Here is a 27,855-nt window from a genome sequence, read left to right as displayed (position 1 = left end):
TTATATACTTTACTCTATCTACACATTTTTTGGGACTGCGATTATTTCTATTTTGCAAGAAAAAAAATCACACCAAATTTTGTATCTCAGATTCCGTTAGATTGCTGATGTTTTTTGATTTTTATTATTTACTTGAGCGAGTTAATGATGGGGAGTAAAGTAAGTCAATTTAGTTAGAAACTTGATTTTATAAATATATCCAACAACTTATTTACATTTTATAACTATTTTTTGAATAATGTACAAATGAAATTTTAGTTTGACTAAATAAATACTATTATACAATAATAGGGTGACTTGTGATTTAAAGTATTTGATAAAAAATAGAAATAAAACGACATCTACATTACTGGAAAATGTTATTGGTAACAGTATCGATGTCACCTTCAATTATTCACATTGATATCATTTCATCTTTGTCACTCATTTGTGCCGTTAAACTAAATGCTGTATCCGTGCTTGTTTCGCTGATGATACTGTCATTGAAAGTCGTTTTCTTGTTAACAACATCGTTCATTTCACGCATTATACCTGCCATATCATCTTCGGGGTCTATTTCATGCGTTCCTCCAACGACATCAATATCCATACTAGTTTTTTCTTCTTTTACGGTGACTTCTACGGTTGGTGGTTTCTCTTCTTTAAACTACATTTGAAAAACAATCTTTGTTAAATATGGCTATATCAAAAAGGTTCATTATAATGAGGATAATCATATGAAATTCATATTACTTTACCTTCATAGGTTCTAATTTGATTTCACTTGGTAACTGAGAATGGAATACACAATTTGCATCGAAAATCACAGGTACTGGTTCATGACATGCGGTATCTGCTTCTATAGCACCGCAAGCTTTAAATAATACTTGGTTTTGGTCCTGAACATTGAATAACGTTAATTTATAGCTACAAAATAGTAATAAATTGAAAAAATATATAATTAAAAAAGACAATTACTTTGAGTATATGTTTGCGACAGTATTTAGACGAGGGTAATGTTTTATCTCCACATTTGACTCCACCTTCCGTGAAAATACATTTTTGCGTACTAGACGACTTTTGTATGTGACCACCTGCCACTTCTGCTCGTCGCTCCATCAATTTTTTGTAGAGAATAGCTTCAACGCCACTTCGTCTATGGTAACTATTTAATGCCTTGAGTTTTTGGTAGGTTTTTTTTTCTTTTGCACTATCTTTTTTTTGATCATGAATGCTACCTGTAACCAAACAATTATAATTATTTTAGAAATCTATGAATTAATCATAACATAAATTAGATACTAAAAACTAACATAAAGTTTCTTTTTCCTTTTTTAAGGCATGTAAATATTTTCTTCTCTTCTCTCTTAAAATGTACTGTAATCTTTTAAATTGATCTATGTATAAAGATTGTAACCTCATTAGTTTTTCTCTAGAAATATAGACAACTTCTTCTGCCGTATATACACCAGCATGTCTTTAAAAAGAATCAACCATTAATTTAGTTGATCAATTTTATTTACTTTTAATATTTAAAAATATATATATATACCTTAGAGGATCTTCTTCTGCACTGTGTAAGCTTTCGTTATCACTATCATCTAAATAAGTCCCTCTGACAGTATCTGTAACAGCAGTTGGTTCTACATCACTTTCTGAGGAGCTAGCATAGTCTAAAATATCTGGCCCTTTTGCATTTATTTTGCAAGCGTCTATTTCATCTAAAAAACGATAGAATACAAGTTAAAGAATGATGATAGCTTGTTTATTTAAGTTAATCCATCAATATTAATACTCACTAAAAGGATCAATAACTTTATCTTTGGATTCTTCTCCATTTTCTGTCTTTATATTTGGATCTGTTTGTTTAACATAATGTCCAATGGTTAATAGTAAAGTTTCTGGACTTTCAGGTAGCGAATGTTTGGTATTGGATTTTGTCCTTATGATTTGAGCTCTCCTAGCATGTTCAGGACAATATCTATAATGAAAAAAATATATATTTTAATAGGCTTAATTAAGATATATTTGCTTAGAAAACTTGTTTTAAAAATAACATGTTATACTTACGAAACATCCCTTTTATCTGATTTAGGTGCAGCATTGTGACACTTCCTGCCATTGATATTGTAAATGAAACTGCACTGTCTATAAGGAGCACTAGTATCTTCTAAAATATGTCTTATGCAGTAACTGTAAGAATCTATGCATGGCTGATTGCAAACATACGATGTATAGGCACACTGAGTAAATTCTCTTGGTCGTTTGCTGAATGGATTTATTGGCGAAGTCACTATAGAAGTAGGCATTGTAGCTTTGGGGACACGAAACATGTCCTACCTGAAAAAAAATTTGTTAAAACTCATCGTGGAATCATCAGCGGCGTGCATTTCGAAACTGGAAGTAGTAGGTACATACATATAAAATACAAAAGGTTACCGACGCTTACCAACATGCATTACATTATTTACATTCAGTTTTGAATTTATTGTAAATAACTCAATCATCCACCATTCCTTAAGTTAATCTGAATGATGGATGACTGAAATATTTCCAAAATATTCAAAAGTGAAATAGAATGTGATATTCAGAAATCATTTAGGTTATGTTCCTTTAATCCGCCTAGGGTCTTATTGAGATGCATAAGTCCGGTTGCGTAGTAGCAACTGCACATTGCGCAGTTGCAGTATAGAGCCTTTGCGCAACCGGATACATTTATATCAAAAGCACCCCTGGACATTCCCTTAAGGACGTTACGTAGTGCTAATTTTTTTTTTAGCTAACTGAATTACCGACATGAATTTGGCAATGTTCCATTATAATATTAATGCATATATCTATAGAATCATGTTTATGCCTATCAAATACATGTTGCGTTACCAATTTTTGTCTAAATTATAGGGGTTTTTATTAATATTTAATTAAAAACTATAGTGACCTATTTTAACATTTTGCACAATTCTTCCACAAAGATGTTTTTTCGTAAATTTCCAAAAATAATTGGATAAGTATTAGAAAATTTTAATTTTAATGGATGTTTTTCAGACCGTTCAACAAGGGTTGATATTAAACATGACATTATTTCTTGATTTCTTACCTGAAAAAGCATACTAAAAAATTGACTTGTAAGTTTAGAACACTTTTTAATTTTATATTCTCAAATTTCAGCATTAATGCTTATGTGATTTAAATAAAAAAAACATTACCTGAGATTCTATAAACAATCTGTGTTAGACTACATTTTGTTTCGACTCAAAAAAAAAAAAAAAAAACTAAATATTAATATTAATAAAAGTTCCTACGTTACGGAAAACTTGGCAACGTCACGTGTACCAGACGCCATAAACATCAATCTACAGATATATGCATTAGCATGATAGCGCGACGTAGCCAACTTTTATTTTCATGTCAGTATATCAATCAGCTAAGAAACAAAAGTTTTACTAGGCAATGTCTAAAATCAATTATTTTCATTTTAGCCAGTTAGCATATGGACTTGCTTGAAAGATAAATGATTATATTATGTAATGTTGCTTCAATACTGTAGCGTTTTTGAGATTAAAATATCGGATTTACGAGAATGGTAAGTAGAACAACAGAATTCAATATTCCATTATCCGGACGTGGTAATTTACATGCAGAAAAATGCTAGCAAAAAAATTACTATTTTGATTGAGAAAATAGCAAATCGAAAACGTCGATTAATTAACAACTTTCAGTAACTTGTTGATACGAAATTAAAGATATTTATAGATAAATCGTCGGATTCAGGATAAAAAGTGCAAGCTCTAGAAGAGCATGCCATTTAATATTACTTATACATTTACTAATAATTATTTTTCATTACAATCTATTCTTGAAGATTAATACCGATTAATTAATTTGCCATTTAGATTAATTCCAATAAAGGCGATACTCTGATTGGTAACAACTTTCTACACCTATATCAAATAACGCGTCCGGATAAGTGAACAGAGTATATCGGGTACTAGGTCATCCTGGCCGGTAAATAACAAATTTAATTACTCAATTAATCTGATTCTTTGACGATTAAATTATTTTTGATATTAAGATTAAATTACTATTGATTTATTTAAGTTCGAAGGTTTGGAGAATTATCTATTTGAAATTGGAAAAAAATACATTATAATAATTAACTGTTAAAAAAAAAAAACGATCACTGAAAATCCATTTTTTAAATTGCCGCGCAGAACTACGATATCACTGAGCTAATCAAAATAGCGACTAATAACCCATAAAAATAGAATAAAAATGAGCAATTTATGTTATCGAAGACATTAGAAAATCGTAGCATAATAAGCACAAACGTTATCGAGAATTAGTTTGGCAAAAAATGCAGAAAAAAAATCGCTAATTTGACGCGAGTTGTGAGGAAGAAGGCCGCGACGTGGCCATTTTGGCTGGTGCTAGGTGTGCTGTGGCCGTGGGTGAGCATATCGGATCGCTCGCGTTTTCTGTGGTAAAATAATTGGCGTCGCGCGCGCGAAAGACAATTAAAAAAATCCTCCTCGCGCACGCGACCCACCACCTCTCAACAAATCTTCGTGTGTCCACGTGCGGCTGCTCTGAGCCGTGCAATATCAAAGAGAAAAGAAACGAGCGCAAGACGATCGAGGACCCAACACGACGACGCCCAGACACGAGCACCTTCATTGATTGTCGCAGCACCTCATCTCGTTCCCCCACAGAGAGAGATTCGAGAGTGAGAGAAAAAGAAAGAGACAGACACACGTAAGAAGTGATGAGAATTTTGTCGCGGATACCTTGACACAGGTTTGCTGGTCGATTTATTCCGCAGGCCCGAGTGTTGCACAGAAAAACCAACAGTATATATCACAGGGCCTCCGAGCGCCACGGCGGTTCGCTTGTGTGTGGCGACTGCAGCGGCGCTCGCGGACGTTCCTTCTCTCATCGTGCAAAACACTTACATATATATATATACCTATATATATACATATGTATATACTCACATGCACATGTATTTATGAATGTGTGTGTGGGCATACACACGCGGATTACAACCCTTTTTGTTGCTCGCTTTGTCATTTTGCTCGTGAGAGAACGACCAGCGAGAGTTTCTAATATTCAGTGTGTACAGCACAACACTCCCTCCGTGTTGTATTGACTTAGGCGAACGATAATGCTGCACGGTCATCGGCTATCAATATGCTCTTGCCGTCGCCGTACTAGAAAAACCAGTTACTCCGACAAGCACACGTTGGTAATCGCATCAACGATCTCATTGTAAAAATACTGTTAAAGGCTCGTAAAATCAAATTTTTTTTCTTACAAAACTTTTATTTAAGTACTTTTTTCCTTTTTTTTGCGAGCTTATGTCTCTATTTTGACAATGCAGCGACCTATTTGAGAAACGCTCATAACTGATGCGGCAGCTCGGTGATTCAAGGAATATAAAGTAGCAGTAGATATAATATCCTTATAAGGTAAAAAGTTATCAGAAAGATTTTCCCACTGAATCGTGCCAAAGTATAGATAATAGCTACAGAATAGGTAGCCAAGGACCACCTGACCGAGAAAGCAGTGTCCAAGCACCCCCCCCCCCCCCCTCTAAATCTATGCTTATAGGAAGGTCTAGAAAATTGACAAATAACCCTTTCTCCGAGAAAACGTTGACGGGCCTTACCGTGAAAGATTATCCGAGAATTATTGATCCTCCGGTTTCAATCTTCCGATGTCTTATTCAATGTATATTTTTTCCCGATCAATGTGAAAATGTGAAGATGGATTTGTATATTCTGTAAAAGATTAATAACTTTTACAAATGTGTTTGTCTGTTTCTAAACGTTTTTAGCATTTGCTTTTTTCGGCGAGACATTTAGATGATCAAGTAAATAAAACTCATTGAATTACAAGACTTAGAAGTGAGAAAAGAAAAGAGAAAAATCTTCGGCACGTTCTCAATATGAAAAGAGAAATTAAAAACCCGCGATGACAATCACTTCGTCCAGCGCGCATGCGCGTTTCCCTCTTCACACATCGCTCGCTCTTAGCATGTGTGGCTCCGTCGGTGTGTGTAGATGCGACTCCGCGTAAGAGCATCAGAGTTTTTTCGGGTCGCTCGAGTCTACGCCAGAGCGATCGTGAAAAGGCTGCGTGATTTTACGTTCAGCCCTGGTGTGTCGAGTGCCGACGCGATCCTGGGCACAAAATGCCTTGTGTCCTTGCTAGATAATATAACTCTAAGTTGGTGTCAATCTTTCAGGATGCCCCGACTTGCCTATGCCGACGGTTCGTTTTTCTAAAACACACACAATCTATCGCTTTATCTCTTTGGTTATGTTCGCGTATAAGCGATGACGCAATATCAAGAAATTTCGTGCAGTTTTATCGAATATCGTCCATGATAAATGCACGCAAGTTGAGTCAGTGACAAGGTGACGAGGTAAAAAGGGCACGAAAATATTTTACTTGATATTTTCGTGCAAAGTAAGCCTTCAATATATAGAAGAGAAAAAGAGCTGTTCTCTGATCGATAAGTTGCCTCAAATGGTTGCGACATCTGCAAGTTCCTTGGTGAAATGTCTCACTGGCTTGTATTTTTGCACGTTTTTCTAGGTGGTTAGGGTAATTTTTATTAACAATATATTTTTACCACATTATGCAATCGATGGTTCTTTTTTCCCCTTTAGCAACCACGGATTCTTGCATTACTTTTCTTCTCATGTTATGTCGTTTACATACGTTTCATATCAAGTGTTATGTAATACATTTCCTATATTTGATTTCTTTCATGTTGTATTTTTATGAAAAAAAAAATATATTTTGTATTCAACAACTTATCATTTAGTATATTCTGTTTTTTTATATGCTGGTCAGTTTATTATGTTGTGTGTAAAAACTGTTTTTCCTCATTGGAAAAAAAATTGTATAGTTGGAAAATACCGCCGTTTCATTTATAATAATTGCATTCAAAATAAAAATTAAATATCTTATACACATTTAACTAGTTTATTATGCAGTTAATTTTCATGAATAAAAGTAAAAAGATTAAATGCAAAACTTTGTGACAATGATCTTATTATTTTTTTTTAATAAAATAAAAGTATAATTGACAGAAAAAACATTTCCTATTTTTATTTTCAACAATATGGAATGTACTCCTATATTTAAGAATATTAGTTTTTATTTATTTTTTTTATTCATTGAGTTTCAACTTTTAAGTTATCCTTTTAGATACGTATTTAATTTATTATTTCAAAAGTACAACAAATAATTCATTTTATTTAAATTGCAAGCATATAAAATAGAAAAAAGATTTTTCAAAAATCGATTCTACGAACGCAAAACGGTTTAGAAGAAATTAGACATTCGAGCCAGTGAAAATTCAAGATGTAATCTTATCGATACCGTCATTTCGTGTTCTTTTAGCTTTACGTTAGTTACCTTTGTGTTTTTCAAATATCCTCGCCTCAGTTAATACATTTGTCATTAGTGTAACGACACTATGTAGTTTATCATGCGGGAGTCGTCTACCGTTCTGAAAATGTAAAAGTATCAGACGCTGTGTAATATTCCAGAAAGTGCAGCGCGTCGTAAATCACGGATTTATAAGGAAACAACCCGGCTTAGTCGCTTGATACAAAAGTCTGCGAACGGACCAGGGACAAAAGTTCGAGCAAGTGCAATAGATCGGAGATATAGCACGTAAGTGCAATTTAATGAGCCGCGCCGAGATTTAAAATATTCGCCGCTACACAATGAGTTGAGACTTTGGTTCGGCATTGATGCTCGCAAATTGCTGCATTTTTCTCCCCCTCCCCCGGCTCAAAAGCCGGTCTATAAACCGCGCCTACCTGAACCGCCGAATCAATTGTCTTGCAACTGTCTCGATCATCTCGTAAATCTTGGGTTCAGCTAATAAATTTCTTTGGATCCCTTTTCGTGCCACTATAAATATGTATAGTTGATAAATAAATTTCTTCGGACTGTCCATTCCTGATCATTTTCTGATCATGGTTGGTCTGGTTTTTCCCCAATGTGACAGCTACAGCGCCGCAAAATTCTAATTTTAACGGCATATCACTCCCTTCGATAAATTTCGGGAGCAAAATAACCGTCAGTATAATTTTTTTCGTGGGTATTTTCTATGAGTGTAAGTAAAAGTGTGAAAAAAAACTAAACTGCCTATAGTTACAAAGTCTTCGTCGTGTATAACTTAAACAGTTGCAAGAACGTGAGCCCGGCGCGTGCCAGCCACGTGGCCCACGTGCCTGGGTGGAGGGTGGCGGGGAAGATGCCTCGCGCGACCAGCTTGCCACTACGCTACCGCGCGTTGCTCTCTTGTACGCGTGAAATGGATTTCCCAACATCGCGAACAGTTTATTTGTTTTTTTTTTTTTTTGCTACTGTTCATCGACACTTTGACTTGAATTTGCGGAACTGTAGTTCGTAAACAACCAACTAACAGCAATGCAGACCGGTTCCGTACTGTTTGCTCGAAAAAGATGATCCGACTCCGGGAATATCTATTAAATTTATTACATTCTTGCAAGTAATGGGGAATATTGTTATGAAAAGAAACATTATGATTAATTTCACTGTGTACAGATTTTTATGTAGAATTTTATCAGTAATTTAATACCGCCAGACTCCTTGATACGATGAAAAAAAAAGATACAAGTAAATTACTAGAAACGCACAGGCTTTCTATATTCCAAATCGTTGATAGACAATTTCCCGGCACTTCTAGTCGCCCACGACAACTTTTCCCGTTACTCACAGCTTGTTTCGGAACGAAAGTAGACGGGCTGTTGGATCCAAATATAGATTTAGTGATATTCTCGTGGAATAGTATAGCAGTAGCTATGAGCTAATTAAAAATAGATTTGTAGGGCCCATCAAGGCCTCTCTATTCTGCAATAAATGCATTGTAAGTTCGTTGCCTTCCAGGTAGACAGGTATTTATGTTTTCTCGTGAAGATCAAACGAAATCCTCGGTAAAATTCGAGAACGGTAGAAATTGGTACAACAAGAAAAACCAAAAAAACGACGTATTTTCATTTGGAAAATAGAGCAAGGGACTAATTTATCCAATTTCGCGGGTTCTGCAGTAATCGTACTTTTTCAACGCTCATTTTTCACCAAGCGTGCGAGAAATACTTACTTTGCACGCGGAACATCGAAATAACACATTTCGATACTCCGTGCGCAAAGTACGTCTTTCCTGCACGCTCGACAGAAAACATGCGTTGAAAATCGCACCTTTCACACGTTGTATCAAAAACTACGGTACGGCACATGTTCGGGAAAGTTTTTCGTCTCGTGTATCTTTCCATTCATACATTCCAAACGCTACACGAGACAAGAATCTAATTTCCCGCACTTGTATCGTAATGTACTATAAGTAACGGAAAACACGAATTTGAAATAGTACATTACGATACAAGTGCGGGAATAGTACACTTCGATACTCCGTGCGCAAAGCAAGCGAAGCGAGGGTGGAAAGGTACACGAGACAAGGACTCTTTCCCGAACATGTGCCGTACCGTATTTTTATTTTTATTTTTATTTTTATTTTTATTTTTATTTTTATTTTTTTTTGCGTGCGGGAAAGACGCACTTTGCGCACGGAGTGTCGAAAATACAATTTTGTGGCCATTGCCACTCGGGGGCTTCGATTATTGACTCGATATTGAGCTCAAAGGGGATCGCATATCTCGGGATGGACATTCCGCAAACTGCGTGGTCGCTACCATCGTTTACGAAGTGAATTTTTGGCCTCCGCTGAGGTTCCAACACGCCTGCGCGTGGTCGCTCCGCCCTCGCTATCCCCATCCCTGTGGGCCTTATTCCTACTAATTTGTGAGTTGGTCGATGTCCTTTTGCTCCTGCGTCACTTGCCTCTCGTTTTCGGCAGAGTAAGGATCTACAGTTTTCTGTTATCTTTCGTGATCTGTATTGACTACAATTTAGCGGCAATTACGAGCGCTTTTTGCATCTGCAAATCCTGAGAGCGTTTTGCTTTATTGCCGAAGTACATTTGTGGAGGGTAGTACACAACCGAGAAGATCAAGGTAACGATTACACTTGCCGCGTGTTAAATCGTCGGCGGAGTGCGCTGCGCTTTCGGCAAAAATAACCTGTGCATTTATCGTTTTCGAGCTAATTACTAGAGGCATCGGCGCTTTCCGCGCAGTCAGCTTGTCGGGTTCGCCTTCGGTCCGATAAGCGCGATAAGCCGCGACTCAAAGGTTGCGCGATAAGTTAGTCGTAGTTTTCCCCGTACGCAAACGATCTTGGGATACGGGCATGGCGGCGGCTAATGAAGCTGCGTGAACGGCGAGCCGAGTCCCGACGACTTGGCGACATTCCGCATCAGGCCGCTCAGCCGAGAGCTCAATTTGTATTTCGCGCGGTGCGCGACTATCATTCGTCCTTCAAAGCTTACTTTTTTCATTCGCCATGAGTCTCTTCTGACAAACGAAAAAAACGAACAGACTTATCTCCAAGTGTATGTAAACACAAACGTCGCATAATTTCAGAAATTGCGTCTTAATTATTGAAAAAAATTTATGTGCGGCTTACCGAACGCCTAATTTGTTTGCCAACAGGGTCGAAGCGTCAGTAACGCAAGGAACGAGCGAGCTGAAGTTGGCGTTGTTTCGCACGTAGTCGAACCGATATATGTTGATCGGTCGGCAGCGTCGAGATCTATCGAGCGGCCGTAGTAGTGTGACGAAGTTGGCCGAGGACGTGGTGGCTGCTGGTGCTACGACGTCGTCGACCTCGTCGTCGTCCATCTGCAGCAGCGGTCCTGCGGTTAGTCTCCTGCGTGAACTTAAATGGCGGCCGACGAACGATGGTACTTCACCAAGGAGCAGCTGGCCAACTCACCGAGCCGCCGTTGCGGCATCGACGGCGACAAGGAACTAAGCTACAGGCAACAGGCCGCCAACTTTATCCAGGACATGGGCCAGCGCCTCACTGTGTGAGTAATTTCGTTTATTCTAGTACTTACCTCACGTTCGATCAGCACTTTCGTACTTGTCTTTATCAATTGTCCACGCGCAAGGCCTTTTTGTACCCTCGCTTTCGGCATAGAAAAGCCATGCGCGCGTGGTCGAGCAAAATGTCGCCTCATATTGCCATGACACGAGTGAACGGATGCTGAGGAAAACACCGTGTGTGGGAGCATTTTTCGGGCGTTGCGCATGCAATTAACGGGGCCGAACACCCGAAAAACGGGTCAACCGTGGCCACGTTCTCGTTTTTATATTTCTTCGTTTCACTTTGCTTGTATTCTTTCGTCACGCTGGCTTTTTGCCTCGGAGAGAGCCTCTTTGTCTCGAAGACGGTTTTCGTGCGTGTGCTGGCAGACTGACGGGGGCACTCAATGTTTTTGTTTTGTTCAAAGTTCCATTGTCAAGTAGATTTGTTTGTTTTTCGACTGATTCACCGGGTTCCAGTATCCTTAAGTGTATCTCGCATAGCGTGAAGATTAGTAGATATTTTTCTTTATCAATAATGGGTTCAAGGTTATTTTTACATCTTTTACCTTCTTTAGTTCTTTCAGTAATTTTGGTTGTTGTTGCAATGTATATTTGTAATATTTAATATTATTATTGTTTGATGAATCTATAGTAATTTTTGGAGCAGAGAGATTATTTTGAAAAATCGTGGCACTATTTTGGTAAATAATTTTACAAAAATGTCCTTGTTTCATTGACTCAATATGAAGATATTTTTGAAAAAAATTTTGCAAAAAATTACTAAAATATCTGCTATTGCCAATTTTAAAGTTGCTACAATAGAAATGTAATTACTTATTGTAGATATTTAATATATCAGTATTCCTAAGTAAAATGTTTATCTACAGGTCTCAATTATGCATAAACACAGCTATAGTGTATATGCACAGATTCTACGTTTTCCACTCGCTGACACACTTCCATAGAAATGCCATTGCTGCAGCAGCTCTGTTTCTAGCTGCAAAAGTAGAAGAGCAGCCAAGGAAACTTGAGCACGTTATCAAAGTCGCGCACATGTGTCTTCATAGGGATGCACCACTACTTGACACCAAGACGGATGTAAGTGTGAGTGATCTTAAGAAATGTATAGTGTGTGTTAATCGTATAGTATGATTGCCTTCTAAATCACTATCAATTAATTGCCAGTAGTGAGTACACTCTTGAAATCAATAGAGCTTTTTGGTACAATCAAACAAATGCAAAAATTTCTGAATGCAATCTTATTATTGTTATCGTCAAATTGATTAGTCATATCTTATAAAATTTGATTTTTCAGCAATACTTAGATCAAGCTGCAGATCTAGTATTTAATGAAAATGTCTTGCTGCAAACATTGGCCTTTGATGTGGCCATTGATCACCCACATACACATGTTGTCAGGTGCTGCCATTTAGTAAAAGGTAAGTTACAAATTCAAGGCACTTTCAAATATATCTTTATTTAACTTCATCTGACATTACATTCATTAGTATTCAGTATTTTAATAAATAATGCATGTATATATCATAATAATCTATCAAACATTCCTTTGAATAACAATTGATATCAGTAACAATAGTTTACACAAAATTAACAGTTCATTCAGTAAATTATTAACTAATCAATGAAGTTTTGTGTTCATTCACAGCTAGCAAGGACTTGGCTCAAACATCGTACTTCATGGCATCAAACAGGTGCATAGATTTACTTGTTCATAAATTATAGTAATAATTTGATTGCTTAGAATGCATGCTGAATAGCTGATAGAGATTGAGCAACAGACTTATACGCAGAATTTAAAATATATTCATATGAAAACTATTTTGTTAAAATTATGCTTGTTTTCTCACGACGTTATTGATTCGTGGAATATTCGTTTTTAAAGTTAACAAAATAAAATTATTGTATTAATCTGTTGCTGTTAGATGTAGTTCGAATAGTGTATGATATGAACAGTACAATTAAAAAAGCAAACAATGAAAAAAATATGTATATACGCGTTCACGTGAAAGTACTATTGAAATAGTTCTTTCACTAGTCGAAAAATTAAATGCATGATCGGAAAAATGTAAACTGTGTGGACGAATAAAGTTGCATGTAATGACAACTGTAAATGTTGAAAAACTCAAAAAGTTGTTAACGACTTTCAGTTTACACCTGACCACGATGTGTCTGCAATACAAACCAACAGTAGTGGCTTGTTTCTGCATTCATCTGGCTTGTAAATGGTCTAACTGGGAGGTTAGTATATTTCATTATTCTCATAAGTTGCAGTTGCTGGTGAGAACGAAATTTATCTAGATCTTCTCTCATGATAGATACCAATGAGCAATGAAGGCAAAGATTGGTTTTGGTACGTTGACAGAAGTGTTACGTGGGCCCAACTTTCACAGTTAACAGCAGAGTTTTTACACATTTTCGATAAGTGTCCTTCAAGGCTCAGACGAAAAATCCGCAGCATATCGGCTAATCAGAGCCCAAACATGCCTCATCCTGTGAATTCTCCTTTTGTCAGTATCCATTGCATATTTTTCTCGAGTCATCATTTCATACTTTGGCGACAACAACATAGATTGATGAATTTTTCAACGTTTTCAGGAGTCGGAACCTCGCAAAGTGCAATCGCCTGTTCACGCTGACGGGATCAATTTCACTTCTAGTAGACCGTTCAAGACTGAAGAAACAGATGGTAACAAAGCCAAGCCAAGCACCTCTTCTGGCCGCACGACTGTTGGTCTGGATGATTACCGTGAGAAACGCGAACGTATGAATATGGAGCGAGAGAAAGCAGCCGCGAGAGCATCGACGTCTGCGATGAATGCCGTTCCTGACCGTCATCACACATCATCGCATCATCACAAGATGGGTGCGTCCAACATGCCAAACAAACATTCGACCTCATCGAGCAATGCTAGACCAAATGTGCACCACAATAATCACCACAACTCGCGGCATGATGTGAAGCAGCAGATGGTAGCTCAGAGACATTCGAGTAGTGGCAACAATCAGTCTCGGGATCCTAACAGAGACCGACAGCGAATGCCAACTGGCTATCATTCAAATAGCTCGCATACTTCCGATCAGGATGCTATCAATTTCAACAACACCATCGAGCCATCGACCGTCCATCCGCCTGAGAAACTTATCAATAGTCTCCCGCACAACAATCGAACGATGGATCCTAGGCACAACAAACAACAACTGATGAAAGACACCAAGCTTTATAGCAAATACTCTTCTGATTCGAGAATAGCTCGGAAGCCCGACATTCTTGAGCAGAGAAGTGAGGAGGTGAGGAAACTCATAGAGAAGCCATTGCCTCCGCCGAAACCCAGGGCCGAGCAAATTAAGGAGGAGTATGCAGCAATGATGCTGAAGAAGTCACATCAGCCTCCGAAGTATGGCCATCAACCGGAAAAGCCTCTGCCAAATTCAAATTCTGCTGCCATGGCCGACTCGTCGAAGATGTTGAATGTTAGTCAGAATGCCTTCACAGTCGACAAGTCTCCGAACGCTCCAGTCTCCGCGTCGCAAGTCTCGCACAAGTCGCAAATGGTGCCGATGAAGAACGGCAGTTCTTCCTCGTCCTTCAGTCTTGGAACCTTCGACGACTCCAAATCTGAGAAGAGGCCAAAGGCACACGAGCAACCCGATCCACCAGTCAAACAACACAGATCGCTGTTTAGTCCGGAAAAAACAATCCCACCGCCTTCACAGCAGCAGCAGAGATCGAAACTCAAACCAAAGGCGGCCCCCGAGCCGAACGTTGATATGTTGACTTTCTCTAGTTCCAACTCGACACCACAACTCAACTCAGATCTATCTCAACAGCAACTGCAGCAGCAAAGGTTAACGAATCACGCGTCACATCAGAAACAGCAGCTTCGTACCACCGTGGATCAAGATCAACGAATGCAGATTCTCGAACAACACTCACGAAAATTCATCTCTAGCTTCAGCGACGCCGTGACGACTGGCAGTAATCGGTTACTCGACTTGGGGAAATCAATGACAGACGACAAAAACTTAGTACCTAATCTCGAGGATGCAAAGCAACCACCTCCGGATATGGTCAAACCTCTCGCAGATTCTACTTTATCGAATCAACGGTATAAGCAGCAGCAGCCGTCAACGCAGCAACAGCAGCAATACCATCATGGATTAAGCAATGGATTAGAGTCAAGCTATTCGAAGCACGAATACTCGACGATTGACCCATCAAATTTCTTGATCAAAGCCGAACAGCTGCCGGAACAGCTGTTGGCACATGAAGAACCAACACTATCGAAGCTCGATAACTTCATGTTCCAGAGTTCGATGTCTAATGAGCTGGATCTCAGTAACAGCATCAAGCGAGATAGTTTCTCACCGCTTAAATCGGCCCAGAGCATCAGTGCTCTCCTTCAGGAACCCCTCGCTCCCATGCCCTCGTTGCTCCAGCAAGTCTCAAGCTACGAGCATCAACAGCATCAACCTCTACCTGAGCAGAAGGTTGAAGCTTCTTCGTTACCCTCGACTGTCGACATGAGCGAACTCGTAGCTCCGATACAGTGCGACGTCGAGGTGCCGGCCGTCAAAGTCGAAGTACCGTCGTCCGAGGGCAAGGACAAGAAGGACAAAGAGCATCGCAGCAAATCCGAGAAGAAGAAGAAGAAGGAGAAGCACAGGCATAAAGATAAAGACAAATCAAAGGAAAAACACAAGCACAAACACAAGGATAAGGATAAGGAGAAGCATCGGCGAGACAAGTCGTCGAAAGAGAAAGATAAGACTGACGAGGGTAATGGCCAGGCGAGTAGCGCCAATAGTGGCAACAGCCTCGGCTCTCTCAGCGCCATACCTATCAAAATCACTATTCCCAAGGACAAGCTCAACCTCAGCACCGAGTCCATTGGTTCGTCAACCGCGAGCGGCATCAACAGCGCCTCTTCGGCGAGCAACAACAGCAGCAGTAGCAGCTTGAAGATAAAAATTCCCAAGGAGCGACTCAAGGGTACCATCTCGCCATCACAACAGCAGCTGCAACAGCAAATACCAATTGCGGGTCAATTACCTTCGGCTCATGCCGCGCCACCTCTAAAGCTCAAAATCCGTAAGGAGACGCTAGATGCCCAGCAGCAGCAACCTTCTTCGCAGCAACACCTGCTGCAGCAACATCCGGAAGTTACCAATAGGAAGCGCGAGCGCAGCGATGAAGGCAGTTTGCCCGCGGCGAAGAAGCACCAGCAGCAGCGGTCAAACAACAACGAGCGGCAAAACGGCCGACATGCCTACCCCTCGAACAGCACAAACAAGGTACGTGGAGCAGGCGGACGTGGACCGCCGTTGCCGCCGTGTCGCTATCCCCCTTACCAGCCGTATCCACCACCGCCGCAGCTCCACCACGCCTATCGTCAGCAGAAGCACCCCTCTCCGCCACCTTACATGCGCCATCATCATGCACCACCTTCCCATCCTTCCTTTTATCCTAACTACCAAGCTCCTCCCGGTGTCTTTGCTGTTGGTTATAATCAGCCCATGTATGAACCCGCTGCCGCCATGTACTATCAGTACCAGCAGCAGTCTCAGTACGCTATGTATCCATCGATGATGACTGTCGAGGGCCAAATCGACACCAGTGTACCTCCTCCTATGCTCAGCCAAAGTACCCTCGACGGCAACTTTATTGGAGAGACTGTTTCTGCCCCGCCGCCGCCACTTCCGGAAGGCCCACCGCCTAGTTCCTTGCCTCCTCCTCCACCTCCTCCTCTCCCTGAGTAATTATGCTGATAAGCGTGCTTCGTTGTTTCATATCTATATATACATGTTAATTATATATATATATATATTTATATTTGATACGTGCGAGTATCCAAGTCCTTCTTTCTTCTTTGGTTTAGAAAGTTTTGGCTTGCTAAGATTGCTTTTCCAGTTACGAGATTAATGTTGACTGTTAAAAATTTAGTTTAATTGGGGCCAATTGAAATAAATATATTTTTTTTACTACTTGAAATAATAAAATTGAAAAATGAAAAAATCTATCTGTTGAAAGTAAATAGTTACTTATTTATTTAGTCATGTGTAAAATGCCTTGATTTATGGCCAATAAATTAACATTAATTGTTTTAAGATAGCGAAAAGCAATCTCTCCGCCAGAATTTTTCGAATGTACATCTTTCAGTAGTTGTATGCAGATTGCCAAACCTAGCCTCTCTCTTTTAGTAGTAGATGTATCACTGTATGAATTAATATTCTACTTCTAGTATTTTTTTTAATTTATTTTTTTTTATTTTATTTTTGTTTATGAGCTTGAGTGTTACTCTAAAATGCTCTAGAACACCAGCGAGTCTTTATTTTTTTTTTTTAATTAGTGCCTATAAAAGCAATTATCTATGTATTTTTCTTGCATCTATCTTAGTATCTTTGTACCAATAAGTGCAATGCATATGCTTAAAATCTTGGAAAATTAATTTAAAAAAAAAAGAACTTTAGTAGGCTAGAAGGCTCGAGTAGATGTGGAAAATACAGGCAATGAATACTGCTACTATAGCCGTATATTCTTTCAACGAATCTAAAAATTACTTTTATAGATAAAAAGCGAATAATAAAAGAGAAATATTTTAGTATATAGTTGTACATAGCGATAGATAGAACGAATACAGATTGAAAATTGCATAGAATTTTCAAAAGCGTACAACTTAAGTCGGTACCGATGAAGGGGACCAAGTCACCTTAAAAATACACATGAGATAAGATATTTTTAAAATGATCGAGATTGTGTAATCCGCTGATTAATTCTGCAAATCTGCGCGTAGCACAAAAAAGAGATTCGTCGAAATACGCAAAACGTTAGAAAGTTATCGCCAACCGCAGAAAAAAATAATTTATAAATTGATATCCTAATCATTTGTGGGAGAATACGTTTTTATGTATTAAAAATCGAGTATTAGGATCTTTGATTTTTTCTCAGTTAAGACGACCAGTGTAGAGTATATATTTTCCAGTTACACGTACTCAGACAACGAAAGAGATTTAGCTAAATGTAATTATTGTACATAAGTGGAAACGTAATTAAATTATTGATATATAAATATTGTTACTATATTCGTAAAAATATTAGTTTTCGCTAGTTCGTCGCGAATTTTACTCATTTTTCTTTTTTATTATCATTACCATTATTTTTTATTATGGTAAATGATGTTGAATATTATTTCAATGAGAAAATGAGTAGTTGCTTTGAATCTGCTTAATTCAATCATAATTGAACTCGAATGATATTGATACGCGTAATAACTCAAGATTTCATATAATAATTGACTGTGATTTGCACTTATAGAAATGCATACTTCGTGTATATTACATTCTCTTAAGCTCTACCAGGACATTAAGAGATATTTTTATTCTAAACTTTTCACGAGATACAAGTTGTATATTTATAAAATAAAACAAAAAAAAGACTTAAGAACCATTTTTACTAGTGTATGAGTTTCGTGTGTGTGAATGCGAGCGTAAATTTTCGAGTATATTAGTTGTATATAATGACTTTTATTTTATGTACAAATTATTTTCGTCGAGTAATGTTATGAAGTTGGTTGTGGAGATTTCTTTTAGCTTTACAAATTTTATCTAAGAACAAAAAAAAAAAACAAAAAAGTCAGTTAAATTTGCGCCCGTAACTGTGACAGCTGTTGTTGAAAGTCAGTTAACATCGTGTTTCCAATTGCGACGCTAAGATACTTATGTTAAAAAAAATGTGATAATATAAATATTAAAAAACAGACCGTTTTGACTTAATTTATTTAAAATTTCTTATCATAATGCACACTATATTAGAGACGGAGGTGCTTTCTGATATAAGTCCGTTTCTACCAACAAAAAAAATCTTCAATCACAAAAAAACGCCTGCACTTCTCATGAGTACACAAACATGGTAGTTACCTGTAGAACAAAAAAGTTGATTTTTCAAGATTTTAAGATATCGTTAATTGCATGATCTCTTGAAATCTGAAATTATTTGTAGTGTTTTAGAACATTTCACATTCTTGTATGTAATAGTGTATATCTGATTTTTCTTTATTTTCCATTTTTGTGCATCAAACGTGTAGACGTAGAGCTTGGTTTTATATATTTCTTTCATGACTTTTCTCGTATTTTGGTTCTTTTTGCACGTTATCTCGTTACTTTCTGACTACTGTAATGTACGTTATAGTTTGAAAGCACGTAAAAATGTCGTGTTCAGTGCACTTGTATGAATAGGTCGATATTGTGGATTACTCACTCAAAAGAGATTTTGAATGCAATGAGCTTTTTACATGCTTTCAAACTTAAACTAAGCTGTAATGATGAATAAATTCTTGCTGACTCGAAGAATGACGTCGATGAGAATTCAGGAAAAAGGTTAAAGGCAATGATGAGAAAAAGGTGGCCAAAGGACGCTTCATCCCTTTTGTCTCTCTGCCGATTTGTCCGACGAATTCCGTGACGTTAGATCTATAGATAGAGATAAAATTTTAACCGAGAATATTTTTTTGTTGTGTGTTTAAGCCGGACCGATATTACGAGGGCGTCGAGCTTTTAACTGATTCGGGTGACGTCGTCGAGGGACTCACGAAGAATTTTGTACCCACGAGCTACGGTTCGTCTCCGCCTATATACTTCTAAAATAAAACAAAAAACAAAAACCAAAAACCACAAAAAAATAAAAAAAGCAAAGCTAAAACAATAAAGATTTATATAAACACGTTGTCAACGGGGATTTTTGTTGTCGAGGCGCGACTGAAAGAGACAAAAACTTACAGAAGAAACATTATTAGGAAACTTTGTAAATAGAGCTCGTTCGCTCGAGAGATGTATTTATTTTTTTATACTTTCACCGAGGATACACTCGTTGTAAATAATAATTAGATCACTTGTAAGCTTACCAGACACCTCATTTTTCAAGGTCGTCAAAGGATTTTTCAAACTAATGTTACACGGCAGTAATGAATGCCGCAGTAATTGACTGATAGTAGCATCATTTTTGTACAGATCAACTATGCAATATTAATTGATCGTCACATTACGTTAGCTTAACTTTTGATAAAACCGAATTTTTTTTAGTTATTACTTTGTAGGCAAACGAAAAAGTGTAATAATTTTGCGAAAGAATTAAAATGTCAATACCTTGTGAAAATCAAAATGAAATAAAAGAAATTTAATAGTATCACACAGTTGTTCACGAAAAAATAACTAATCTTACAATGAGTCCTATAAGATCTTCAGTTGACTGAGTAAACTGAACTTAGTTTTTAATCGAACTTACGTTTCTTTGATACTCGTGTGTGTAATACAGTATCAAAACTATTGTTTTTATATTAATTTAATCATTTCCGTTATAATTTTTGCGAAGAAAAAATTAATCAATTTGCATATTGTGAAAATATAAAAAAAAATTAAAAAATTATTGTATTTTATTACAAATACTTTTTATAATATACGATTGCTCTTATTATCAAGATTATTAAATCACTTATTAAATAAAACATCTTATCGTTCATTTTATTGTGTAAAAGTATTGCGCGTTTACTTTGAAATATAAAAAAATATGAAAAAAAAAATTTTTCATAAGTGTGATAAATTTTATAACGGTGAAAGTTATCAAAAAATTTTAGGTAAAAATGAAGGTATAGAGCTACTTTGTGATCACTATCGAGATTTGGAGATACGAAGTAGCTCTAAATAATTTGTACACTTGACAACGATGTATTTTGGCAAGATAACTTTTTATTTGTGTTTAATGTCGCGATACATTGCTGATAACTGTACATCGGAGGTTAGCATATTATGATAATTATTATTTTATATTTAAGAAAAATCTTGAAATTTTTATGTGCTAACATTTATTTCCTTGACTATTTTTCCTTATTGTAGTTTTTAATTTGTTAATAAAATAAAATTCTTCTTTTTTCAAATATACGCCTGTCTATGTTTATTTAGAAAATTATATAAATACTTTTATTTGAAACGAAACACCCTCACTCTAATGTGTCAGTCAATTACTGATGCATCAGCCAACATAGCGTATCAGCGAATAAAACGGATAAATTAATGCGAAGCAAAGCACGATGCCCGTAAAACATCGCGAAATCGTTTATCAATTGAGATCAAATATTTTTGATTGAAAAAACTCGAAGCGTGCTGTTTAAGAGCTTCATATTGTTATCTATCAATTATTGCATCTCGCACGTATTGAATTGTATTGATAGACTGACGCTCATTAATCTTAACTTGTAGTTACTTATGGTCGTTGGTATCTTTTGCACCCTACATTTACTATTCTAGAAATTTAACAATTAAATAATCGTCAAATTTCTAGATGATCGTTGCAGACTCATTTTCCATTTTGATCAATCATTATGAAAAATGCATTTTTCACTGTAAATGAGTGTTTCCTATTCTTAAATGCAACATTGAAATAATAAAAACGGTGAATTGATTTTTTCAAGAAATCTGTTTTTCATTCGTCTGTAAAATTTTTCACGTTTTATTCTTCAAATTTTTAAATACACAACTTTTTGAGAACCAGACTTCTAAAAAATTGGATTCATCAGTGAATTTCAGTCATGTCAAATGTAACGACAAGTAACGTATTTTGATCGATTTTACTAAACAAGTTTTGGTTTTTCAAACTGTTTGGTCAAATAATAAAAATAAGATCTTACTCGTCGCTCCATTTGCCAATGGCTGTGCATGCCCAAAAAAAATTTTCATCAAAGATGGGAATAATTCTATCGAGCACAATATGTATTTTCTTGAAAACAAACTTAACGCCCATCTCTGATCAACATAATTGAATTAGAATTAAAGTGAAAAAAAGTAGAAAGAGGGAATTAAACTAGGAAACTGTCTTTTTAGGATGATCGAATGACATACTCGTGAAACGCTACGTTCACACTCCGACGAGATACAGAGAAAGAACAGAGAATAAGAACGAGATCAAACACACACAAATACGAAACGTTACTGTAACGTTGTAACAGCAGTCAGGATAGAAAAAATCTATATTCGCAAACTTACACGGTTTCGACTCATGTGATCAACCAGAGGCAGACAAATAACAAAAATCCTATCTCGTAAGACGACTTAAGTTGTAAGCAAATGTTGTTGCGCCTGCTGCCAATTCCGCTTAGCTGCGGATGTGATTGTATTACACGTACACATACACACACGCACGAAAGAAAGAATCATCTTACGGGCGCATTCCGTAGAAAGTTCGAGAAAGAGTGTAATGAGTGTGCGAGTGAGCGTTGCCTTGTGCTTTGCGCGACGAAGCCGATTAATCTGCTCGTCGCGCGTCATTTCTGTTGTTACGTGCGACTGTAGCTCGCCGAACAGTTTACCGAAATAGCAAGTTTGGCACACTAAATCAATTTTTAGCAAATAAAATGAAACGATAAATAAATCATCTTTCAAAGTTCTTCGATTAATTTCTTGCTTTTTCAGATAAACGTGCTAAATCAACGAATAGAATTGCTATTCTAAGCATATAAAATGTTTTTTTTCTTACGTGTAACGTGTAAAACTATCGCTAAGCAAAAAAAAAAAGAAAAAACAGATTATTCGAAATAACAAATACTTGTACTTTTTACCCTACCGACGTTGAGTACTTAACAAACTTTTTTCTTAAATTGATGGTTTATATTAAACTAGCTTACGATTATCACGTGCACAACATTGAAAGGGTAAAAGCTGCATTGTTCTATTCACCATTTATAAATGAACCAAAATACTACACGCAAACAACTTTACAGGTCGTTCACTTAAACGTTTGAAAAAACAATTATCTTTAATTTCTATATACATAAGTTTATTGTATGTATATATAAAATAATATCTTGTCATTCGTCTTAAGAACTGATAATCACTCATATAATTCAAATATCTGACCTTTTAAAGTAAAGAAAAAATAATCGTAAAAGCATTTTTTTATTGTTGCTATAGAATTAACTTTTTGACTGACTGCAGAGGACTATCACAATATTAATAAATTCATATATATTAGATGAATACAAGTAATAATGTCCACGATTTGATTTTAAAGGGCAAATAATATACGCCACAAAGATAAATAATACATTTATTTTTTATGAGGAGAATAAATATGATTAAATTTGTGTTTGATACATAGCAACCGTAGAGTAGAAATGAGAAAAGAAAATTTGCCAAGAGATGTAATCCATTTTTCGGCTATTCAATAGATACTAAACTAGATGTTGAAAAATGAAAGAATAAAACACTCAAAGATTCAGTGTAAAACTGTTCGAAAAGTCGTTTATCTCATTTCAGAGCGGCCTACAAAATAAAATTAAAAAGACGATTTTCATGATATTTTTTGTACGATTACTGTAACATCATTTCTTTTTCGCTTTTAGAATGACCGAATTGTTATATTTATAAGAAGTTATGTAAAAAATAATTAGAACACTGTATGTACATAACTTTACTCGACGTAAAGGAAATTCACACCACGTCAAGTAACAGAACTTGGAATGTTGAATGAGTGAACCGAAGGAGAAACGAACTATCAATTGTGATCGAATTACATTTTTTCACTGCTAATAGTAGCAAGCATTAATACTGAAAAAAACACTGGAAACTGTAAATAAAACAATTAAGCTAGCGTATAAGTCATATAGTTTATTATAACCCAACTTTCGCGATCTGTAAATCAATAAAATAATCGCGTGAAGTGAATCTTTTACGTTTAGGAGAGATTTTAGGGATACGAGAAAAAAAGAAATGGAACTTTGGAATTTATCATGATGTGTAAAAGTGTAAAAGACAAGTGTGATAGCGAGTAGGCGTTAGAAAGTTTAGGAAAACTAAATTAAAAAAACCAAATAGGAGGCGATGACTTTTTACTTTTGCGAATCTCGACAGCAAGATATAAAAGTATAGCTTCGTTTCCCTATGATAAATGCGCCGAAATAAATACAATATGTAAATTAGTTGAATACGAAGTGTAAAGTATGACCCTTTCACAAAACATACAAAAAAATTAAAATAACGAAACGCAAAAAAATAAACGAAAAGTTGGCAAACGACGATCTCTTTTCTCTTCGCGGGTTCTCTTTTGAGATTTATTTTCATAAGTATGCAGGAAACCTACATAGACGTTCAAAGAAAAATTGCAAATTTGAGAGGAAGATCAGAGACAAGAGAATCGCCGTTATCTTGTTTTACGAAAGTGTACAGGATATTTTAACAGTGATCATACTGAGAGGAAAATATAAAAAAAAAATGCGTTTGAAACTGACAAGTTTAATGGAGGAAAAAATATTTATATCTAGCATGCTAATAATTAATTTAGCGAATTGAACTTCTCGGTGCGTTGCGACTTTGAAATTGTAAATCCAAGGGCCAATCAGCCGAAATAGGTTTTATTTATATTATTTTATTATTATAAGTAAATTAGCATCTGATTATTTTTTCTGTAGTCAATCTCTTTATTCGCGAATTATCGTACAGTTCGCTAGTGCGTTCTACTTTTTTTTTAAGTACGTAGAAGCAAGTAATACTTGTAAAACGTGTAGGCAAGTCCAAATTGATGAAAAAAGCTATGTAATCGATGGCAATTGAGTTGTGTTTGCGTGCGAAAGCGATAAAACTGAAAAGACGAAAAACGGCAAAAGTATGAAGTATGTACTTTAGCAGAGTAGACTTAATGTTACTTGTTAACTCTTTGGATGCTTTATTATATAAATTACTGGCATAATAGTATCTTCTGTTTAACGATTTTTGTATAACTTAACTAATGCATAATAAGTTCACTTAATCTAGAGTAACACATATGATACATCATTTGATTATTGTTCATAGCGACAATGAGTTAATGTGTCACGTACTGTCATGTAAAAGTCATCTTTAGAGCTAATGAGAACGTTAAATTTTTCGATTAAACAAACTGCTGATTAAAAAAAATTATAAAATAAAAAAATACACAACACAAAATAAATCGTAATTTTATAAATGTATGTATGTTCGTTATTTAAGTGTATTTATTATCGCAACCAATTCGTAATTTACTACACGAAACGTAAATATACGATTTTAAAAGGCTGCAATAATTTTTTTTGCTTGTGTCTGAATTCGTGAATATAATTACTTAGAATATTATTCCTTCGAAAAATTGTGAAAATGTAATTCAATTGCAATTGAAGAGCATCTTGGCCACTGAAGGGACCGTCGACAAATTTTTTCAGAGAAGTAATCGATTGTTAAATAACAAATTCGCTACTCTCTAGCAAACTGCCGAGAAACTATACTATTATATGAGATCATTTTTTACTTTAAAGACTTTTATACTACCCACCTACTCGGATGCAAGTAACTGTCAATAAATTTTATTATGCAAGTTGCATTTAGTAGAATTAAATTGCATTCGGTGAAATTTGCAAGCAATTAGGCATCATATCGTATCAATTGTAAAGATAGAAATAGAACAAAATCAATATTTTCTCTACGTATCGATGTGACAATGATACCAATAAAATATTATATTCATTGAAAAAACTGAATTAATGTTTTCAAGAAGTGCAGTAGTTTCATGCTGCTTTCTGCCGACGGTCCTCTGTAATGAATATGCGCCTTCAACACGAAAAATGTAATGAATACCTGCGTTTATTTGTGATATGCAATGTCGGCAACAAGAGCCAGGTACAACAAACAAAAGTACACGCGCGCTTGTTTGCACGAACGGGAGTAAATGAGAGATTACGAGATAGTAAAAGAGTACACAGAAACTCGGCCAATTTATGGAAACTTCTGTTAAACGCCCACATGTTCAGGCGAGCAAAAAGTAGTGGGCCAAAGCCTGTGGCAATGTAAATATTATAAATATAAAGAAAGATCGAGCAAGGTAAAAGCAAGCAAAATAAGCGGATGAAAAAAGTACCTATGATACTAATGCTTTTGTGAAATAAAAAATAAACGACGAAAAAAAATACAAATTATTGATAAAGGACACAGTGTTCTTGTTTGTTCCTCCATTTGCTCATGCCGTTAGATAATTAATCTCTACTATTATGTACCTGTAAATATCAATAAATTAATATTGTACTGTGCAAATAGTATTGTCATTATTTTTATTACGCTCCCGTTTTCAGTCTGCAGTTTATTAGTGCAAAACAGTATTCTATACCCAAGTTTCATTACATTTTCTTTATTGTCGTATGTAAAAATACGCGCTGAAACAGATTTTGGTATATTTAATTTTGCAATGAAATTTTGAAACTTGTTCTTGGAAAAGTTGACCAATTATCAAAGATTCATTTACACTGATTCAATAGACTGCCAATTTATATCTAAAAATGAATTGAATACGAATTTCATTAAATATTGAAAGTAAAATTATATTTTGAAAGTTTTTACCTTTGCCGATTTTAAATTCAGCCATCTCGCGGGAGTTATTTTATGCCTATCAGCTGCATTCTACATCTAAGATACTGTGTCGGTAGTATAAGCAGAAATTAGTACAGGTAAGACCATTTTAATGGATTATTATATATATAACAGAACGTCGGTAGCATTTCACGACGGCTGTTTGATCGAAACGACCCTGGCAGAAAAATGATTGATTAAAAAAAAATATATATATACCATTAGCTTCGTCTTAATTTGTACCACCCGAAAATTGCTTTTTTGGAATCTGTACCCCGTCAAAATTAAAAAAAAAAGCGGAAAGAACGATATTTCGGAAAGCTCATACTCCTGGCAGAAAAATAATTGATATCTTAAAAAAAAAAGATCACTAGTTTCATTTTAATTTGTACCATCAGAAAAATGCTTTTTTGGAATTTGTACCCCCTCTAAAAATAGAGAAAAAAAAGATTTTCGTATGGTAGATTAGCAATTTAAATTAACGTATTAATGCGCATGCGTGGCGGAAAATCTTTGGCTGGGGGCCTATTCTGAAAAAAAATTTTGTGGTAAATCAGTTTGTCACTTCAGTTTACCACAGAATTAATCACTTTAGATGTGATAAATGCTTATGACATGTGCTAAAATTTTTTTTCAGAATAGGCCCCGTGCTAAAATTTTTTTTCAGAAGAGGCCCCCAGTTGTTGGCAGACTTGTGAATCTGACGCCCAAAAAAATTTTTTAATCATATTTTTGAGTTTTCATGAGCTAAAACGTTTTCTCCCTTTTTCCGGATTATGTCTTCGCTTGAAATTTTATTTCCGGATTTTCCGTTTTTAAGAAAATTGCGAAAAAAAATCGGGCGTTCGTATAGCGCGCAAAATGCATTAAACATTTTCCTCCTGCTTAAAAAGAAATAATATCGATAGCGGATGATAGCTCCTTATTCCCGGATTACGAAACAATTTTCCTTTTGTCGATTCTCTATCCAAAATTGAGGAAAATGTAAAAATTAGTAATATGCGGCAGTTAGTCGATAAAACAGATCAAACGTTTGCTAATCACCAGGGGGCCTATTCTGAAAAAAAATTTTAGCACGGGGCCTATTCTGAAAAAAAATTTTAGCACATGTCATAAGCATTTATCACATCTAAAGTGATTAATTCTGTGGTAAACTGAAGTGACAAACTGATTTACCACAAAATTTTTTTTCAGAATAGGCCCCCAGATATCCCTATATAAGTTCTACATTGCGTAATTATAATAATAAGTAATTCAAATTCTACTCAATTAACCATTCACATTTTATGTACACCCAACGTGGATTGAATCGCGACCCCCCCAGTTAGGTTGGTATGAGAATTCTGTCGTTGCATTGAACGAAGAAACCGCGGGAAAATTCAAAAATGAAAATTCGTTTTAAGATACGATAAAAAGCTAAAACGTTACTAATTTGTTTTTAGGTTTAAAATTAATTGTTTGCCGAACAATGAATTTAGATGCATGATTATTT

The 27,855-nt window shown here is 36.0% G+C and overlaps 2 protein-coding genes across 2 annotated transcripts; one reads left to right on the top strand and one right to left on the bottom strand.

The window, feature by feature from the left end:
• Positions 1-32: 32 nt before the first annotated feature.
• LOC131673020 (KAT8 regulatory NSL complex subunit 2) lies at positions 33-5,427 on the bottom strand. Its single transcript, XM_058950650.1, has 8 exons — positions 4,764-5,427; positions 2,050-2,319; positions 1,779-1,960; positions 1,532-1,700; positions 1,293-1,456; positions 958-1,217; positions 738-878; positions 33-646 (listed from the first exon to the last, which is right to left on the bottom strand). Exons 2-8 carry the CDS (start codon positions 2,310-2,312, stop codon positions 395-397), a joined length of 1,431 nt encoding a protein of 476 aa, XP_058806633.1. The 5' UTR covers positions 2,313-2,319; positions 4,764-5,427; the 3' UTR covers positions 33-394.
• LOC131673019 (cyclin-T) lies at positions 4,112-26,042 on the top strand. The gene is given in 11 exon segments (XM_058950649.1): positions 4,112-4,731; positions 10,572-10,807; positions 10,810-10,948; positions 11,837-12,047; positions 12,265-12,388; positions 12,616-12,661; positions 13,118-13,208; positions 13,286-13,477; positions 13,566-16,262; positions 19,491-19,581; positions 21,840-26,042. Coding segments are annotated over 10 exon segments (3,759 nt in total). The 5' UTR covers positions 4,112-4,731; positions 10,572-10,644; the 3' UTR covers positions 21,845-26,042.
• The last annotated feature ends 1,813 nt before the right edge of the window (positions 26,043-27,855 follow it).

This window comes from Phymastichus coffea, unplaced genomic scaffold, assembly GCF_024137745.1.
Source record: "Phymastichus coffea isolate CEN01 unplaced genomic scaffold, Cenicafe_Pcof_1.1 PCOF00164, whole genome shotgun sequence".
Lineage (NCBI taxonomy): Eukaryota > Metazoa > Arthropoda > Insecta > Hymenoptera > Eulophidae > Phymastichus > Phymastichus coffea.
The sequence above is the reverse complement of the archived record's forward strand: the minus strand, read 5'-3'. Positions and strand labels throughout refer to the sequence as shown.